Source organism: Hemitrygon akajei, unplaced genomic scaffold, assembly GCF_048418815.1.
Source record: "Hemitrygon akajei unplaced genomic scaffold, sHemAka1.3 Scf000077, whole genome shotgun sequence".
Classification (NCBI taxonomy): domain Eukaryota; kingdom Metazoa; phylum Chordata; class Chondrichthyes; order Myliobatiformes; family Dasyatidae; genus Hemitrygon; species Hemitrygon akajei.
The window spans coordinates 3,290,626-3,310,571 of record NW_027331963.1 but is presented as its reverse complement, the minus strand read 5'-3'; the positions used below and the strand labels follow the sequence as shown (position 1 = coordinate 3,310,571).

General features: G+C 44.8%; 3 protein-coding genes across 4 annotated transcripts in view; all 3 read right to left on the bottom strand.

Moving 5' to 3' along the window:
• The window catches only part of LOC140722423 (uncharacterized), a 324,366-nt gene that overhangs the window by 25,859 nt on the left and 278,561 nt on the right, over positions 1-19,946 (bottom strand). The window lies entirely within an intron of this gene.
• The window catches only part of LOC140722452 (NACHT, LRR and PYD domains-containing protein 3-like), a 289,733-nt gene that overhangs the window by 30,649 nt on the left and 239,138 nt on the right, over positions 1-19,946 (bottom strand). The gene's annotated exons all lie outside the window — the stretch shown is intronic.
• Positions 1,945-9,899, bottom strand: LOC140722456 (uncharacterized). The gene is made up of 2 exons (XM_073037194.1): positions 9,802-9,899; positions 1,945-6,940 (listed from the first exon to the last, which is right to left on the bottom strand). The coding sequence occupies exon 2, from the start codon at positions 6,531-6,533 to the stop codon at positions 5,412-5,414; it is 1,122 nt and encodes a 373-aa protein (XP_072893295.1). The 5' UTR covers positions 6,534-6,940; positions 9,802-9,899; the 3' UTR covers positions 1,945-5,411.

The following is a 19,946-nucleotide window of genomic DNA, read 5'->3' as shown; positions in this document are numbered from 1 at the left end:
GTCAGCAGCACAGGAGCGCCGCAGGGAACCGTACTCTCTCCGGTCCTGTTCACCCTACACACATCAGACTTCCAATATAACTCGGAGTCCTGCCATGTGCAGAAGTTCGCTGATGACACGGCCATAGTGGGGTGTGTCAGGAATGGACAGGAGGAGGAGTATAGGAAACTGATACAAGACTTTTTGATATGGTGCAACTCAAACTACCTGCGTCTCAATATCACCAAGACCAAGGAGATGGTGGTGGACTTTAGGAGATCTAGGCCTCATATGGAGCCAGTGATCATTAATGGAGAATGTGTGGAGCAGGTTAAGACCTACAAGTATCTGGGAGTACAGTTAGACGAGAAGCTAGACTGGACTGCCAACACAGATGCCTTGTGCAGGAAGGCACAGAGTCGACTGTACTTCCTTAGAAGGTTGGCGTCATTCAATGTCTGTAGTGAGATGCTGAAGATGTTCTATAGGTCAGTTGTGGAGAGCGCCCTCTTCTTTGTGGTGGCGTGTTGGGGAGGAAGCATTAAGAAGAGGGACGCCTCACGTCGTAATAAGCTGGTAAGGAAGGCGGGCTCTGTCGTGGGCAAAGTACTGGAGAGTTTAACATCGGTAGCTGAGCGAAGGGCGCTGAGTAGGCTACGGTCAATTATGGAAAACCCTGAACATCCTCTACATAGCACCATCCAGAGACAGAGAAGCAGTTTCAGCGACAGGTTACTATCGATGCAATGCTCCTCAGACAGGATGAAGAAGTCAATACTCCCCAATGCCATTAGGCTTTACAATTCAACCGCCAGGACTTACGAACTTTTTTAAAGCTATTATTAATGCTTTTTGAGTTAGTGATTTAGATGCATATCATATTTTTACTGAGTTAAGTATTGTATGTAATTAGTTTTTGCTACAACAAGTGTATGGGACATTGGAAAAAAAAGGTTGAATTTCCCCATGGGGATGAATAAAGTATCTATCTATCTATCTATTAAGAGCACTTGCCCCTAAGTGTTCTTTGGACTTTACTGACCTAATTAATTCTGGTTCATTACAACAATCCAGTATATCTGATCTCCAAGCGGGCTCAACCACGAGCTGCTCTAAAAAAAAAACATCTTTAGGCATTCTAGGAATTCCTCCTCTTGAGACCAATACCATCCTAATTTTCCTAATCACCTGCATGGCAATCCCCCATGACTACTGTAACATCACCCGTATGGCACACATTTTCTATTTCCCATTGTAATTTGTGGACCTCATTCTTACTATTGTTTGGAAGTCTCTGTACAATTCCCATCAGGGTTTTTTTTAACATTTGCTGTTCCTTAATTCTACCCACAGATTCTACACCTTCCAATCCTATACTACCACTTTCTAATGATTTTATTTAATATTTCACCAACAGAGCCACTCAACCCCACTACCAGCTTGTTTTTGTCTTGTTCTTTCCATAAATATATAAGTATCTGGGAAACAAGAGGACCTGCAGATGCTAGAAATCTAGAGAACTACACACAAAGTGCTGGAGGAGCTCAGCATGTCAGGCAGCATCTGTGGATGGGAATCAACATTTCAGGCCAAGACCCTTCACCGGGACTCTTGATACCCACATATCTGGAATATCAACAAGCAATGAAAATAGTAAGTAGTGCGGAATAGGGAAAACCTTTGACAAAATTTAGTCCAAGGCTTTAAAAAACCTACCAAATAGAGCTCAATAATTAACAAATACAACACAGGCAATAAACATTTTCATCAATACCGACACTGAATTTTTTTTAAATAAAAATATCTTGGTCCCATTTCAATCAGTAAAATTTAGAATGATAAACAAGAACTTAAGAAAGCTTTAGAAAAGACTATTTATACTCAAACCCACTTAGATTAACACTACCTTGGACAGGAGGAGGAAGAGAAATAACACACATGAAATAAAAAGAAATCACACAACAGTCAGATAAAACTTCTAGGTTTATATATTTTCATCAAAAATGAACTGGATTCAGCACTCCATGTGTGTATATGCAATTGTGATAAGAAATACAGAGCAGAAAACCTAAATGAGAGGCCAACTCAGTAAAATGAATCACCACTCTGGAAGAAAACATTAACCAGTGGAATGAGAATGACCCTCCATGAGAGACATCCCAACGATCTGAGCAGACTAGATGGTGACAAGGAAGCACCGTGCACCTGACTGAGAGTTGGAGACCTCTTCCCAAAAACAGAGGAGTTCCTTGCAGAAATACAGGACAAGGTGTTTAAGAAAAAGAAAAAAATCTGAAATACATGCAATACAAGCAAACAAGACACTAAATGCAGAAAATGCCAAGAGAAACCAGACACAATCCAACACATTCCAGGATCCTGCAGCAGTTGAACTCAATCTGATTACTTACGCAGGTACAATCAAGTGGCAAATATCATTCACCAAAATCTTGCTTTAAAATACAAACTGATGAATGACCACGATAACTTGATAAAGGCACCATGACTTCAAGCCTGATTCAGTTAAGGACATAATCTCACAATTTATGATAATAAATACATTATTACAGATAGGATCATCTGAAATAACCATTCAGATATAATATTACAGGATAAACAAGCAGGAATAACTCCCTCAACAGGTATAACCATTCTCAACACACACATGTGCCTCGACCAATGGGGCCCCTCACCACAGGCATTGTTCGTCAGTCAGATAACCAAGTTATTTTGTCTGCCAATTAGCATCCAAATGTTGCTATTCTGTCATCCATTGCCACACCCCACTGTTGATTCCTTTCTCCTCATCATACGTTCTTACCCCATCCATCATCCAGAGTCCCAAACTCTACCCTGTGCAGACCTGCCTCTGGTTTCTGACCCTGCTCCTTTGAACATCCAATTTATGGTTTCCCATTCCAATTTAAGTCTTTAGAGGACAGTGGTGTATCCAACAACCCTTTAGATGCAGGGAAAATGAGTCATAATGTGGAAATAAGTTGTGATTAAGGAGGTTAACGGACAATGTCATTCTTCATCAGCCCAGAGATTAGAACTGCAGTCATCTCGACTTCTTCAGTCTGCAGACAATTCAAGGTAAACAACAGGGGAGGATTTAAATGGACTGATGTGGAACAGATTCACTGGCCGGGTTCAGCAGGCCTGAGTACACCAGTTGTGTTATAAATTCACTAAACACCAAAGACAGAGTTTAAAATAGAACTGGTTTATTTGTCTCAGATGCAGAATATTAAACTCCAGTCCCATTAAAGGTGAATGTGCAGCAGAATAAACTCCTCCCATGCCCAGTGACCAGGGTGCAGAACTGGGTGTGGTGAGCAGCAGCAATAATTGCAGAGTTCAGCACCGACAGTCACTCTCGAAATTGCATTCAGCAACAGTGATGGACAAATATCCAGCATGCAGCTCATTGAAACTTTCTCCCTGTGTGAACCGGCAGTGTGTCACAAGTGTAACATACTGTAAGGTTTCACTGCTGATGTAATGGCCTCTATGCAGTGTTTGACTGCTGAGGTAGTGGTTTCTCTGCAGCAGCAATGTCTAGGTTACAATTAGAGATAACAGGGTTTTGGAGTGTGGGGCTATCCAATGACAGAAATGTTCTTTCTTGTGAGTCTGGAAGAGAGATTTTCATGGCCTTTTGCTGGCGAGAGATGAGAAGCCCTGAATGGAGAGAGTGGGCCCTTTTTCTTTTTTTTGTTTTCTTTACTAACCCTATCGTCAAAGTAAGAATTATAAATCTTAATAGTTCAATCACATATTATGTACCATTTGTTACTTCAGGTGTCACGTAGACGCAAACTTATAAAACTACCAGCAACAATTGAACACACTTGGTGTCTGGTTTTGCAGTTAACAAACACTATTTTATTGGTAACTACTAATAATAGTGAACTTAAACCAGATAATCCAAGGGTTAGCAATGTTATGCATATATAGGTGTGAATACAGGTTTCCCCCGGTACCTGAAGGTAGAGTGTTCCTATGAAACTGTTTGTAAACCGAAATGTCATGAAGCGAAGAAGCAATTACCATTAATCTAAATGGGAAAAGATTTTGGACGTTCCCAGACCCAAAGAATAACCAACCAAATCATACCAAATTGCACATAAAACCTAAAATAATACTAACCTATAGTAAAAGTAGAATGATACGATAAATATACACACTATACAAAGTACGGTAGAAATATTGTATGTACGGTGTAGTTTCACTTAAAATCGGGAAGATAGTGAACTGAAATTGATTTGGAGAGAAAAAGAATCGGCACGTGCACAGCTATGCACGTACACACATGCGTACACAACTGCCGCACAAGGCTTCACGGTCATGGTAGTCCTTCTCGGGGTAAACTCACGTATAAAGCAGGCATCATCTTTATCGTAAAAGTGAAAATCCTCTTTGGTCAGCAAAAACAGATACTAATGTAACTCTTTCGTAACAGTGAGCTGTCGTAAAGCGAGCGTCCGAAAAACGGGGGCCACCTGTATATAAAATCCAAAACCTAGGTGGTAAACGACATAGTCTTACGATGATGTGGTAGATTCAATTTAGTTCACAAGATTGGTGGGGGGCGGGAGGAGGGAGGGAGGGAAGGAGGGAGAGGGAGATGTAATCCAAGTAAACAGGTGTTGTCGACTTTTCCAATGCCCATCAAATCTTCCAAGTTAGCCAGACGGGACCAACTCAAGAGCACCTTCTTCAAGAGAAAGTCTACCAACCCAGGTAAGGGTTAGACTCACCGGTAGATTCCACAGGGTCGCTCTTACACGCACTAACAGCCACAGATCGATTCTTCTTTATCGATCCTCAAATCCCACCCTGCTAGAAAGTCCAACTAGCAGAAACTTTCATCACTAGCCTTCGTGCAACCGCGTGTCCTGCGAGAAAAGCAGTTACGTGTGTTTAAATACCGTTGTGCTGAACACCAGCTGTCCATCATGTAGCTCCGCCCCCTCTCTCTGTAAGAAGTCGCTTGCTTGTTCTGTGTCGGTAAAGGATCATTCTGACCTTACTTAACCACAGAGAGCATAAACATTAGCTGGTCACCATAGCAACCCTGCACTTCTGCAGAAATCCAACAGCGTGTCCAAAGTCAGTCTCGGTTCTCTTTGCATTTTAAAGAGACAGTCCATAGAAAGTATGAACCCCGGGGCAGATTACACAGGGGACACATCGCTCAGTATCCACCCAAACGAGATTCTTCAGTTTGGCCAGACTGGGGTGGGCGGGCTATAAACCCCTCTGTTAAGCTGCCAGCAGAACTGAGAGCTACATAAGATTAGATGACTGAGTTAATCGCTTCCTACATTCACAGCAGGTGAACGGCCTCTCCCCAGTGTGAACTCAATGATGCACACTGGTTGATTTGGCTGAGAGAATCTTTTCCCAAAGTCTGAGCAGATCGGTCTCTACCCAGTGTGAAGTCGCTGGTGTGCCTTTAGGATGGATGACCGAGTGAATCCCTTCCCACAGTCTGAGCAGGTGAACGGCCTCTCCCCAGTGTGAACTCGCTGATGTACCTTCAGATGGGATGACGAAGCGAATCCCTTCCCACAGTCTGAGCAGGTGATTGGCCACTCTCCGGTGTGAACTCCCTGGTGTGCCTTCAGTTGAGATAACTGAGTGAATCCTTTCCCACAGTCTGAGCAGGTGAACGGCTTCTCTCCAGTGTGAATTCGCTGATGTACCTTCAGTTGAGATGACTGAGCGAATCCCTTCCCACAGTTTGAGCAGGTGAATGGCCTCTCTCTGGTGTGAACTCGCTGATGTACTTTAAGTTGAGGTAAATCAGTGAATCCCTTCCCGCAGACTGAGCAGGAGAACGGCCACTCTCCGGTGTGAACTGACCGGTGTTTCAGTAACTTATATGACAAAGTGAATCCTTTCCCACAGTCTGAGCAGGTGAATGGCCTCTCCCCAGTGTGAACTGACTGGTGTCTCAGTAAGTGAGCTGAAGAAGTGAATGCATTGCCACAGTCCGAGCACGTGAACGGCTTCTCCCCAGTGTGAACTTGTTGATGTACCTTCAGTAGAGATGATGAAGTGAATCCCTTCCCACAGTCCGAGCAGGTGAATGGCCTCTCCCCAGTGTGAATTCGCTGATGTACCTTCAGTTGAGATGACTGAGCGAATCCCTTCCCACAGTCTGAGCAGTTGAATGGCCTCTCTCCGGTGTGAACTCGCTGATGTATCTTCAGTCGAGATAATTCAGTGAATCGCTTCCCACAGTCTGAGCAGGTGAACGGCCACTCTCCGGTGTGAACTGACTGGTGTCTCAGTAACTGATATGATGATGTGAATCCCTTCCCGCATTCTGAGCAGGTGAATGGCCTCTCCCCAGTGTGAACTGACTGGTGTCTCAGTAACTTATATGCGGAAGTGAATCCCTTCCCGCAGGCTGAGCAGTTAAATGGCCTGTCCCCAGTGTGAACTGACTGGTGTCTCAGTAACTGAGATGACTGAGTGAATCCTTTCCCACAGTCTGAGCAGGTGAACGGCCGCTCCCGAGTGTGAACTCGCTGGTGAGCCATTAGGTTAGTTGACTGAGTGAATTCTTCCCCACAAATTCCACAGATGACCAGCCTCTGCCCAATGTAAACTGATTGGTGTGTCCAGAGGTGGGATGACAGACTGAATCCCTTCTCACACACAGAACAGGTTAATGGCCTTGTCCCAGTGTGAACTTGCTGATGTACCTTCAGTTGAGATGACCAAGTGCATCCATTCCCACTGTCTGAGCAGATGAATGGGCTCCCCCCATATAAACTAACGGGCGTGCCATTGGGTCAGATGATCGAGTGAATCCCTCCCCACAGTCTGAGCAGGAAGGATGATCGACTGAATCCCTTGCTGCACTTCTTAAATATCTGGACAGAGACAACAAAACTGGCGTGTTGTTTTCGAGATTCCCGTAGGCAAATTCCTTGTCATTTTTAACCTGTAAAAAGATTTACAAAATTCATCAATGGGTGCAGGGCATTTCTAATGAGATCGCTTGAGTTGTCAAGGTGTCAGCTGGCATCACACTGTTACAGTGAAGAGTTGGAAAGAGAAATCATGTTCTAACTGGGCACGGTGCTGGTATCTGGAATGACCATCAAATTCTCTGATGCTTTTCCTGTCTCTGTAAGAATGGGGCATTTCTGCTATCTCCGATCTGTGACCTGGCTCAGTTTGACTCTCTCCATTGGTATTATTCCCTGTTCCCACTGAGCTGCATGGGTTCCTGGCCCCACAGTAACTGAAACACTCTCACACAAGTAGCCTGCAATCCGTTCCATGCACCCACAACTCTCACTGTAAATAAAGTTACCCCTGACATTCCCTCCGTATCAACTTTCAAGCACCTTAAAAATATGCTCCCTCACGTTCGCCATTTCAGCACTGGGGAAAAAACCTCTGGCTATCCACACGATCAGTGTCCCTCATCATCCTATACATCTGAAAAAGGCTCGAAACATAAACAAAGATATTATACATTTCTTTGAGGATTTGTTGGGAATAGACAACATTATGACAGTATAGATAGGGTACAGGTAAGCAGCTTTTTCCACTGAGGATGGGTGCGATGACAACCATAGGTCATGGGTAAGTGGGGAAGTGAAAATTTCATGGGAACATTTGGAAAAGCACTTTACTGAAATGGTCGTGAGAGGGTGGAATGAGATGCCAACACAAGTGGTGAATATGAGCTCGGTTTCACCACTTAAGAGTAGTTTGGATGGGAGCCTGGATGGTAGGGGTATGGAGGGTGATGGTCCCGATGCAGGTAGTTGCATTAGACAGTTTAAATGTTTGTTTGGCATTGACTGGATTGGGCAAATAGCCTGTTTCTGTACTGAACTTCTCCATGTTTCTGTGACAGAGAAGCTGGCCAAACTTGATTGGAAGGGAAAAGGTTGGACTGACAACGGAGCAGCAATGGCTGGAGTTTCTGGGAGAATTCAGGAGCTGAGTGATCGATACATCCCAAAGAAGTGGAAGCATTGTAAAGGCAGGAAGACATAACCGTGGCTGAAATGAGAAGCCAAAGCCAACATAAATGTCAAAGAGAGAGCAAACAAAAGAGCAAAAACTATTCGAAGCTTTTAGAAACCAACAGAAGATGATTGAAAATAAGTCAGATGAGCTCGGGGGTGGAATTATGATACTGTTGTCATAAATGAGTCTTGGTAGCACCCAACAGTCTGAGGCATTTAGAGGAACAAAATATCGGGGGCCTCAATATCTCTTGAAATCCAAGGTTCCCTGCACCAGTTACCTTTCAACATACAAACTCTACACTCTCAAAAATGTCTCTTCTGAAGGCCTCCCGCTTACCAAGTACTCCTTTGCCAGAAAACGGCCTATCCCAAACCACACTTGTCAGGTCCTTTTGACACCATCAAGACTGACCATTCATCCCCTCTGTTCTGTTCCCCTAACTAACGAATCCCCTATCACCTGTTTGACTTTCCTCTGCCAGGTAATCTCTCCCTCCCCAACAGTTTCTAATGCGGCCCACCTGCTGTTGTGTGGGATGGCAACAAGAGTACTCTGCGATGGCTATTTAACTTCATTCCCCTTCATGTCTCTCAACCAGTTTCCTGTGTCCTGCACCTTAGGTGCAACTCACCTCTCTTCATGTCATATCTATCACCCCCTCCAACAGCTGGATGATCCAAAATTCATCCATTTTCAGCTCCATCTCCTTAAAGTGCAGCTGGACGCACATCTTGTAGGTTAGGGTGTCAGGGACACTGGAGTTCTCCCCACCTTCCCACCAATGCCCCCTCTAATTTGTAATGACCAGTATGCACATAACTCTTGTACTGTGCATTCTCTTACCCAATGACGACATGTGCACTGTGAATTTTATATAGAGAGGTATTCATTTTAACAGCCAGCAAATCACTGTCTGTAAGAACTGTGATCTCCTCTGGGTTCGATCCAGTTCATCTGCACTCTCACACCATGTCACAGGCCTGTAACAGGTAATGGAGGATTTTCCCAACAAAGCTTTTGCACATTGTCTATAAATGGTTTGCTTGCTAAATTATGCTTTAAAAATTCAGATTTCCAAATATCACTCCACCTCTTCCCACTTGTAAACTCTCCAACAACTTTTGCATCACCACAATACACACAGGTAACAGCAGTTTCTGTATTGTACATAACTATTTCCCCTGAACCCTCCCCTGGGTGTCTGACGGTAGTGAACTCAGTGATGGTAATGCCAATGAATATGAAGGGAAGGGCAGTAGTCTGTCTCATTGGAGTCTGGCACATTTGTGATGTGAAAGCTACTTGTTGTCCAGGGCAAAAATTTTTGATATCATTATCTTCCCTGAAAGAATGGGTCAAAACATGTCGTCACGGGTAGAAAAGTCGAGAACAAAAGGAGGTAGCTCAAGCAACACACACAAAATGCTGGAGGGACTCAGCTGGCCAGGCAGCATCTATGGAAAAGAGTACTAATTCTGAGTTCCTCCGGCATTTTGTGTGTGTTGCTTGGATTTCCAGCATCTGCAGATTTTCTCTTGTTTGTGATTGGAGGTAGAACAAAGCTGATTTTCTCAACTGGTGATATAAACGATTTTGTTCCCTTTCTCCGAGTTCCTAATCCTTGCATTTAGACAGCTGGAGCTCAGCTCTGTCTGAGATATCCATCGGTTCCCATTCCCTCATCAGCCGGAAGCTCCCCGGGGCCCGTGGGGCTGAGAGAGAGGGAAGAGAGTAGGTCTGTCCCGGGATTACGGAGTTCACAGGAATTGTCCCGAAATCGCTGTTTAAGACAGTCGCCCCAAAATATTCGCTTACCTGCGTCCGATCCGGCAGCCGTTTTCCATAGGCCTTTTGTGAACTGCGCGCATGCGTGATATTCGCATACGTCATCAACATTGACGCCTGCGCATATGATCGATGCTTCAGCGCCGGCGAAATTTTTAAACAGTTACTGCAAGCACCGCTTCTATGTCCATACCTCAGTTTTTTTTTGTATATAGAAAACTCAGCGGGTGTTTTAACGCAGAAAGCGGCTCACATAAACAATATACTCAATATCAAAGTGTTTCTAATCCCAAAGTACAATCCTCTTACAAAGGCAGATATAAAACACAAGAGATTCTGCAGTTGCTGGAAATACAGAGACGCACACACACAAAATGCTGGAGGAGCTCTGCAATTCAGGCAACAACTAAACAGAGGAATACATGGTCTAGACTTGCTGAAGGAGCCCGGCCTACACGTTGTCTATTTATTCCTCTCCACATTTGCTGCCTGCTCTGTCGATTTCCTACAGTGTTTTGCATTTTTTTTCAATCAATTTCCAAATGTTTCCGATCTTTCATCTGTAGGCACATCCTGCTGGCCTGATTCCGCTTCTTCCTTCTCCTCTTAAACTCTAGACCCCGTGTCTTTCCGGAGCCCCAAAACCCTAACTCAGGATGGCCACTCTTTGGTTTCTGACTCTGCTCCATCGAAGATTCACTCACTAGTCTGCGGTCAGACTTTAGAGGCGCATTGCAACAACCCAGCTGTCTGAAGCACGTCCTCTGAAATGAGTGAAAATGTTACAATGATGTTCAAAAGAGCTGTGAAGAAGGAGTTTAATATTCTGATATGGAACAGAAACATGGGCAGGAACCAGATCGGCCGAGTGGCCAGTCTAGTGTACATTGTGAGTGTGGTAGAGACAGTAAGCACCTGAGACACGGGATTTGATACAGAACTGATTTATCTTTCACAGATCCACAATATTAAACACCAGTCTAGTTTAAGTCTAACATCAGCAGAACAGACTCCTCCAATGCTCACTGACCAGGGTTCACTTCTGGGTGCGATGAGCAGCCGCAAGAACTGCAGAATCTGACAGTAACAGTCCCTCATGAACCTGCAGCTGCCTTCAGTCACCGTGATGGTTAAACATTTAACACGGAGGTAATTTGAACTTCCTCCCTGATGTGAAGTTGCTGGTGTTGCAGCAGCTGGGATGAGTGAGTAAAACTCTTTGCTCACTCCGGACAGAAATGTGGCCTCTATTTATTGTGAACTCACCGGAGCATCACAAGGTGGGTTAACTGAATGAGTCTCTTCGCACACACAGAGCAGGTGAACGGCCACTTCTCAGTGCGAAGCTGTTGGACTTTTGAAAATAGTGAAGGATGTTGTCACGCTCCATAAATCGCAGCGTCAAACAGTTAAACAAAGCTGGGAATTATATTAACGAGAGAGAGAGAGAGAGAGAGAGAGAGAGAGAGAGAGAGAGAGAGAGAGAGAGAGAGAGAGAGAGAGAGAGAGAGAGAGAGAGAGAGAGAGAGAGAGAGAGAGAGAGAGAGAGACACTAAAATTGTAGAAATTACAGGATACTGGATAACTCCAAGTAACTCGGCCAGAAATTCTGTCGGCAAGGATCAGGCCGAACGAGCCCCGAGGGATTAGCACCGCCCCTTTAGATATACTCCAGGGCACGAAGGAATCCGAACCCAGACTCGGGCAAGTTCACAGGTAACCAATCGGATGAGAGGCAAAAGTCCAAGGGGTCTGAATTGGATTCCTGCTAAGTTTGAAGTACTTAAATTATCCTTAGAAGAGAGAAGATGTTGGGAGTCTGCCGGGATGATATGAGAATTTGAAAGGCAGAGTCAGAGTCGGTGTAATGACTGTGGACGGTCGCTACCGGAAGAATACAGTGAATGTGTCTCGAAGAATCTGACCGGGAATCAAAACACATTCTACACAGAGGATGGAGATGCGGGGAAGAGGCTCGATTTGCGTTCACTGGGAAAATTGCGATATATTTGAACAAGGTTGTTAAAAAAAATCGCTTCTTAGTGACATGGCAGAATCTTTCAATGCAGCAGAAGATGCAGAAACTGATGCAACGGGGCAGTTACTGACTTCCAAAAGCTGCTGGATAATCGGGTTGCCATGGAGATTTGATAACGTGCAATAACGGGGAGCGCGACTCTGCAGAATCAAGCCCTGAAATGTTGCTGCTTCTCCGGACCGGTGAAGGATTCACACTGGACTTCCTCAGATGCCAGTAGCATTTGCAAATTTTTATAATCACTAATGGAGAGCGGGAAAACTTATGGAGGACATAACCGTGATATAGAGGAAGGTTAATGGGAAATATAGCAGGTGAATTAAATACTGAAGACCGTGACTCCCGATAATGAAACACGCCTCTTGCGCGACAATCTCACACTGACTACGCGTGACTCCAAGTAGCTACAGATACTGACCTTCGGAATCTCTCAGCCCTCACAGACACCACAACTCTTCCTCTAACTTCCTCCAATCACCCAGCGCCTTACGGACGAGCTGTACCCACATCCCTCCACCAGAGACCATTCCCCCTCAGCTCGCCTGCTCATTAAACACACCTCCCAATAAACACACGTCTCCCCCAATAACCTGTCCGAATGAGCCCGGTCCTCCTACACAGAAAAACCCCGAGTCCATTCCATCAGCACAGGCCCTTCGCATTGAAATTACCGACACCCACCCCACACGTTTTACACACATCCAAAGACCACACACCAGCTCACTGAACCCTCCTTCTGAATCTTCCTCTTCGCCACCGACACCCGGCAATGTCTCCGATCCTCCCCATCAGCTTGTGCCAGTGGGTGTTCCACCCTCAGACTAATGGGCAGGCTGAGAGGACGGACCCGGACCTGGAGCGAGCCCTTCTCTGCCTTCTGTCCGGGAATCTGTCCTCTTGGAGTGACCATTTAATCCGGGCCGAGTCCGCGCACAATACCCTTCAGCATTCACCGCTGGCTATGACCCCATTCGCATGTCAAATTGAGTTTCTGCCCGCTCAGTCTCCTGTTCAGGAATTAGATGTCGGGATCCCCTCCGCCGAGTAATTTGTTCAAAGGTGTCTCAAGGACAAAGACTCGGAAAGGAAGTTCAGCCGGGCTGCAGGCCAAGGCCAACAGACACAGGCGGCTCGGCCCCTCTTTCAATATTGACAAGCGAGTCTCTGTTCAAGTAAAGATCGTCCACTCAATCTGGAATGGCGGAATCTAGCCCCTCGCTTTATCCGTCTCTCTAAAGTCATGAGGGAAACTGCCCCGGCAACATACACATCACATCTTCCCCGTTCTCTAAAAATTCATCCCGCCTTACATGTATGGGGATTTAACCTTAAAGTACAAGTCACTACTTGGCCCCGAATCGGAAGCCACACATGCCTCTCCCTCCGCCCCTCACCATCGAGAATCATTTTACTAGTATGGGAGGGATATGGTCCGGAGGAACCAGGGATATTTTCGATCCTGTCCTTTATTCAGAATTCCAAATGACATTTCGGACAGTACTTGGCCGTCAGATGCCGGCCATGGTGGGACGGGATTTGCCGCACCCTCGGGTCCGCGGTAGAGTATTCTCAGCTCTCTGTTTTTCCCTTTGCTGTTTTTGTAATCCTCTGCTTAGTTGCTGCCAGAACTGCAGAGTTCCTCCAACATTTTGTGTGTGTGTGTGTGTGTGTGTGTGTGTGTGTGTGTGTGTGTGTGTGTGTGTGTGTGTGTGTGTGTCTGTACTTGCAGCAACTGCAGAATCTCCTGTGTTTTATATCTGCCTTTGCAAGAAGATTGTACTTTGGTATTAGATACACTTTGATATTGAGTATATTGAGTATGGGAGCCGCTTTCTGCGTTAATGCAGCTGCTGAGTTTTCTATATACAAAAAAAAAATTGGTTTGGACATGGAACTGGCGCTTGCAGAAACGTTTAATGGCAGCGTGATTACCCATAATGCTCTGCATTAAAAATTTCGCCTGCGCTGAAGCATCGATCATATGCGCTGGCGTGAAGGTTGTGACGGTGGCGAATTTAACGCATGCGCGCAGTTCACAAAAGGCTGCTGGATCGGACGCAGGTAAGCGGTTATCTACGGGCGACTATCCTAAACACCGACAGAGGGGCAACTGCTGTGAGTTTCCCATACCGTACCCCGCAATACCGGGACAGCCCTGCTCACCTCTCGCTCTCTCAGCCCCACGATCCGTACACGGGCCCCGGGGAGCTTCCGGCTGATGAGGGAATGGGAACCGATGGATCTCTCAGACAGAGCTGAGCTCCAGCTATCTAAATGCAAGGATTAGGAACTCGGAGAAAGGGAACAAAATCGGGTCTTTTACATCACCAGTTGAGAAAATCACCTTTGTTCCACTTCCAATCACAAACGAGAAAATCTGCAGATGATGAAAATGCAAGCAACACACACAAAATGCCGGAGGAACTCAGCAATATACTCTTTTCCATAGATGCTGTCTGGCCTGCTGAGTTCCTCCAGCATTTTGTGTGTGTTGCTTGAGCTACCTCTTTTTATTCTCGACTTTTCTACCCGTGACGACATGTTTTGACTCATTCTCTCTGGGAAGTTAATGATATCAAAAACCTTTGTCCTGGGCAACAAGTAGCTTTCACATAACAAATGTGCCCGACTCCAATGAGACAGACTACTAACCTTCCCTTCATATTCATTGGCATTGCCATCACTGGGTTCACCACCATCTGTCACTTGGGGGAGGGTTCAGGGGATATATTTATGTAGAATACGGAAACTTGTGTTACTTGTGTTTGTTGTGGAGATGCAAAAGTTGCTGGAGAATTTTCAGGTGTGAAGAAGTGGAGTGATATTTGGAAAATGCAACTTTTTAAAGCGTAACTTAGCAAGCAAACCACATATAGACAATGTGCAAATCCTTCATTACCCATTACAGGCCTGCTACGTAAGTTCTGTGAGAGGGCAGATTAACTCGATCGAACCCAGAGGAGATCCAAGTTCTTACCTCTCCAGATAAAATTCACTGTGCACATGTTGTCACTGGGTAAAAGAATGCACAGTACAAGATTTATGTGCACACTGGTCATTACAACTTAGAGGGGACATTGGTGGGAAGGTGGGGCGACCTCCAGTGTCCCTGATGCCCTCACCTACAAGATGTGTGTCCAGCTGCAATTTAAGGAGTTGGAGCTAGAAATTGATGAATTCTGGATCATCCGGGAGTTGGAGGGGGTGATAGTTATGACATGAAGAGAGGTGAGTTACACCCAAGGTGCAGGACACAGGAAACGGGATGAGAGACATGAAGGGGAATAAAGTTAAATAGCCATTCCAGAGTACTCTTGTTGCCATCTCATACAACAACAGATAGACCACTTTAGAAACTGTTGGGGGGATTACCTGGCAGAGGAATGTCAAATGGTTGATAGGGGATTTGTTAGTTTGGGAATTAAGACTAGCAGAGATCTAATATCCTAGTGGTAAGGCTTGCTGTTGCTAGTGTGTGATGAAACTAAATTTGCAGGGGGGAATGGGAGTCAGAATGCCAGAACGGATAGTGAAGTGGGTGAAATGAATTGACTTATATCATTCATATACATGAGGAGTAGAAAGCTTTATATTACTTCTCCATCTAAATGCGCAATGTGTAATTTACAATAAATTGTTTGTACATAGGACAGTCATTATGACAGAAACACAACTGTATCAGCATAAATTAACTTGTTGGCCTGGTGGAAGGAGCTGTCCAGGAGCCTGTTGGGCCTGGCTTTTATGCTGCAGTACCGTTTCCCGGTTGGTAGAAGCTGGAACACTTTGTGGTTGGGGTGACTTGGCATCGCAGAGTACTCTGGTGCCCATCCCCCCAAAACAACAGGTGGACCATTTTAGAAACTGTTGGGGGGATTACCTGGCAGAGGAATGTCAAATGGTTGATAGGGGATTTGTTAGTTTGGGAATTAAGACTAGCAGAGATCTAATATCCTAGTGGTAAGGCTTGCTGTTGCTAGTGTGTGATGAAACTAAATTTGCAGGGGGGAATGGGAGTCAGAATGCCAGAACGGATAGTGAAGTGGGTGAAATGAATTGACTTATATCATTCATATACATGAGGAGTAGAAAGCTTTATATTACTTCTCCATCTAAATGCGCAATGTGTAATTTACAATAAATTGTTTGTACATAGGACAGTCATTATGACAGAAACACAACTGTATCAGCATAAATTAACTTGTTGGCCTGGTGGAAGGAGCTGTCCAGGAGCCTGTTGGGCCTGGCTTTTATGCTGCAGTACCGTTTCCCGGTTGGTAGAAGCTGGAACACTTTGTGGTTGGGGTGACTTGGCATCGCAGAGTACTCTGGTGCCCATCCCCCCAAAACAACAGGTGGACCATTTTAGAAGCTGTTGGGGGGGATTACCTAGTAGAGGAAAGGGGTGATAGGGGATTTGTTAGGGGAACAGAAGAAGAGGTAAGGGTGGTAAGGGTTGCTAGTGGTAGGGTGGGGGGTGAGGGGTAATGTGGTTAAAATAAGTTGTAGGGGGAATGGGAGCCAGAATGACCGAACAGATGGTGGAGAGGGTGAATTGAATTGAATTGACTTTATTACATCGAGTAGAAACGTTTACTTTACGTCTCCATCTAAATGTGCAATGTGTAATATATAGTCATTTATGATAAATAGTTTGTACATAGGACAGTTAATATAACATACAAATGCAATTGTATCAGCATGAATTAATCAGTCTGATGACCTGGTAGAAGATGATGTCCCGGAGCCTGTTGGTCCTTTTGCTGTAGTACCGTTTCCTGGATGGTAGCAGTAGGAACAGTTTGTGGTTGTGGTGAATTTGGTCCCCGATATCCTTTGTGCCCTTTTTACACACCTGTCTCTGTAAATGTCCTGAATAATGGGAAGTTCACGTCTACAGATGTGCTGGGCTGTCCGCACCACTCTCTGCAGGTTCCTGCAATTAAGGGAAGTACAGTTCCCATACCAGGCAGTGATGCAGCCAGTCAGGGGGCTCTCAATTGTGTTCCTGTAGAAAGTTCTTAGTATTTAGGACCCCATCCCAAACTTCTTCAGTCGTCTGAGGTGACAGAGGTGCGGTTGTGCCTTTTTTACAACACAGCCAGTACATACACACGAGGAAATCTGCAGATGCTGGAAATTCAAGCAACACACACAAAATGCTGGTGGAACACAGCAGGCCAGGCAGCATCTATAGGGAGAAGCTCTGTCGACGTTTCTGGCCGAGACCCTTCGTCAGGACACCATGTGATATCCTCGGTGGTGTTTATGCCAAGGAACTTAAAGCTCTTCATCTTCTTAACCACAGATTGATTAATGTCAATAGGGGTTAGCCTGTCTCCATTCCTCCTGTAGTCCACAATCAGCTCCTTTGTTTTTGTGACAATGAGGGAGAGTTTGTTTTCTTGACACCAGTCAGATGTTGTTCAGCCCTCAGATAGAGTCAGCAATCAAATGGTTGAGCCTGGTGCGATGAATGTGCTGAGCTGTGTATATCACAATGCAAGACCCAACAGTCTGTGGGATTTAGAGGAACACATTTGTAGAGAGATCGCAGACCATGCCAATAAACAAAGGTTGATTCATTAAGTGATTTTAACTTTCCATATATTGACTGGGACTCCCATACTGTAAAAGGACTAGATGGGGTAGAGTTTGTCAAATGTTTCCTTAGTCAGTACGTAGAATTCCCGACGTAGAAGTGTGCAATAAGCTGTTAGGAAATGATCCAGGGCTGGTGACAGAATTTAGTGATTATAATGCCATGAGATTCAAAGGAAATATGAAAAAAGAAATGTCTGGACCATGGGTTGAGATTCTAAATTGGGGGAAGGTCAACTTTGATGGTATCAGAAAGGATTTGACAAGTGTGGTTTGGGACAGGCTGTTTCCTGGCAAAGTGCTTGTAAGTGGGAGGCCTTCAGAAGTGAAATTTTGGGGGTGCAGGGTTTGCATGTGCCTACCAAAATAAAAATTGAAAATTTCCAGGTGCAGGGAACCTTGTTTTTAATGAGATGTTGAGGCCCCGGATATTTTGTTCCTCTAAAAACCTCAGACTGTTGGATGCTACCAAGATCCATTAATGACTACAATATCATGATTCCACGCACTGAGCTTATCTGAGTTTTTTTAGTTGTCTGCTGTTGGTTTCTAAAAGTTTCCCTATAGTTTTTGCTCTATTATGTGCCCTCTCTCTGGCTTTTATAGTGGCTTTGGCTTCTCATTTTAGCCACGGTTGTGTCCTCCTGTCTTTCTAATATTTCCACTTCTGTGGAATTGCTCAGTTCCCGAATTACTCCCAGACACTCCAGCCATTGTTGCTCCGTTGTCACTCCTATCTTTCCCTTCCAAACAAGTTTGGCCAGCATCTCTGTCACAGAAACATGAAGAAGTTCAGTACAGAAATGGGCTATTTGGCCCATCTAGTCAATGCTGAAAAAACATTTAAGCTGTCTAATGCAACGACCTGCACTGGGACCATCACCCTCCATACCCCTACCATTCAGGCTCCCATCCAAACTTCCTTTAAGTGGTGAAACCGAACTCATATTCACCACTTGTGCTGGCATCTCATTCCACACCCCCACAACCATTTCAGTAAAGAGCTTTTCCAAATGTTCCCATTAAATTTTCACCTTCCCCACTGATCCATAACCTCTGGTTGTCATCCCACCCAACCTCAGTGGAAAAAGCTGCTTGACTTTACCCTATCTATACTCTCATAATTTTCTATACTTCTAACAAATCCTCAATCCAATGTATAATTTCCTTCTTTATGTTTAAAACCTTTTTTAGGTGTATAAAATAATGAGGGGCATTGAGCGTGTGGATAGCCAGAGGTTTTTTCCCAGGGTTGAAATGGCTAACATGAGGGGGCATAGTTTGAAGGTGCTTGGAACTAGATACTGAGGGATGTCAGGGGTAAGATTTTTACACAGAGAGTTGTGCGTCCGTGGAATGCACTGCCGGCAGCGGTGTTCCAGGCAGATACAATAGGGTCTTTTAACAGCCTCTTAGATAGGCACATGGAGCTTAGAAAAACAGAGGGCTGTGTGCTAGGGAAATTCCAGGCAGTTACTAGAGTAGGTTACATGGTTGGCACAACATTTTCGGCTGAATGGCCTGGAATATGCTGTAGATTTCTATCTTCTATTTTGAACAGTGAAGTAACTACTCTTCTTTAATCTGTACAGGGTCCACGATTTTAATGCCACTTTTCCACACTCCCATGGACTCTTTGATTATCTCCTGAGTAAACAGAGATGTAAAAATATTTAAGATTTAAGATCTCCCCTTTCTGCTTTGTTTCCACAGGTGGATTGCCATTCCGGTCTTCCAGAGGACCAACTTTGTGCCTTGCAATCCTTTTGCTCTTAATCTATCACTAGAATCCCTGAGGATTATCCTTCACCTTTTCTGTGAGGGCAACCTTATGCCTTCTTTTAGCCATACTGGTTTATTTCTTATGTGTTCTCTTGCAGTTCTTATACTCCATAAGATTCTGCCTGCCTCTCCCTTTGCCATAAAGCAGCCTGTCCCAATCCACAGTTGCCAGATCCTAGTATCTTAATTCCAGGTGTTGATCCATGCCCTGAACACATCCACCTTTCCTACAATGCTCCTTGTATTGAAATATACAGGGCTCAGCATATTCACTGCACCATGCTCAACTTTTTCATTCCTGACTTTGAGGACTGAACAACAACTATCTCCACAAACACTCCACTCTCTGTTCAGTTATTCAGGCTCCCATTCCCCCTGCCATTTTCGTTTAACCCCCAACCCTTACCCCTACTTCCCAGCATTCAGCTCTATCACCCATTTGGCTTTCCTCTCCCAGATCAATAAAAAGGAGGTGCATACCAGGTACAGGCAGATAGGAACAAATGGGGTACTTATGAAATACAGGAAATTCAAGTGAACACTTATGAAAGAAATAAAAGAAGGTATGAGGTTGCCCCAGCAGATAAGGTGAAGGAGAATCCTCAGGGATACTGCAGATATGTTAAAAGCAATAGGATTGGAAGGGAAAAATTAATCCTCTGCAAGATCAGAATGGTAATCCATATGAGGAAACAAAATAGATGGGGAGGTCAAGGCAGTGGATGTTGTCTACATGGACTTTAGCAAGGCACTT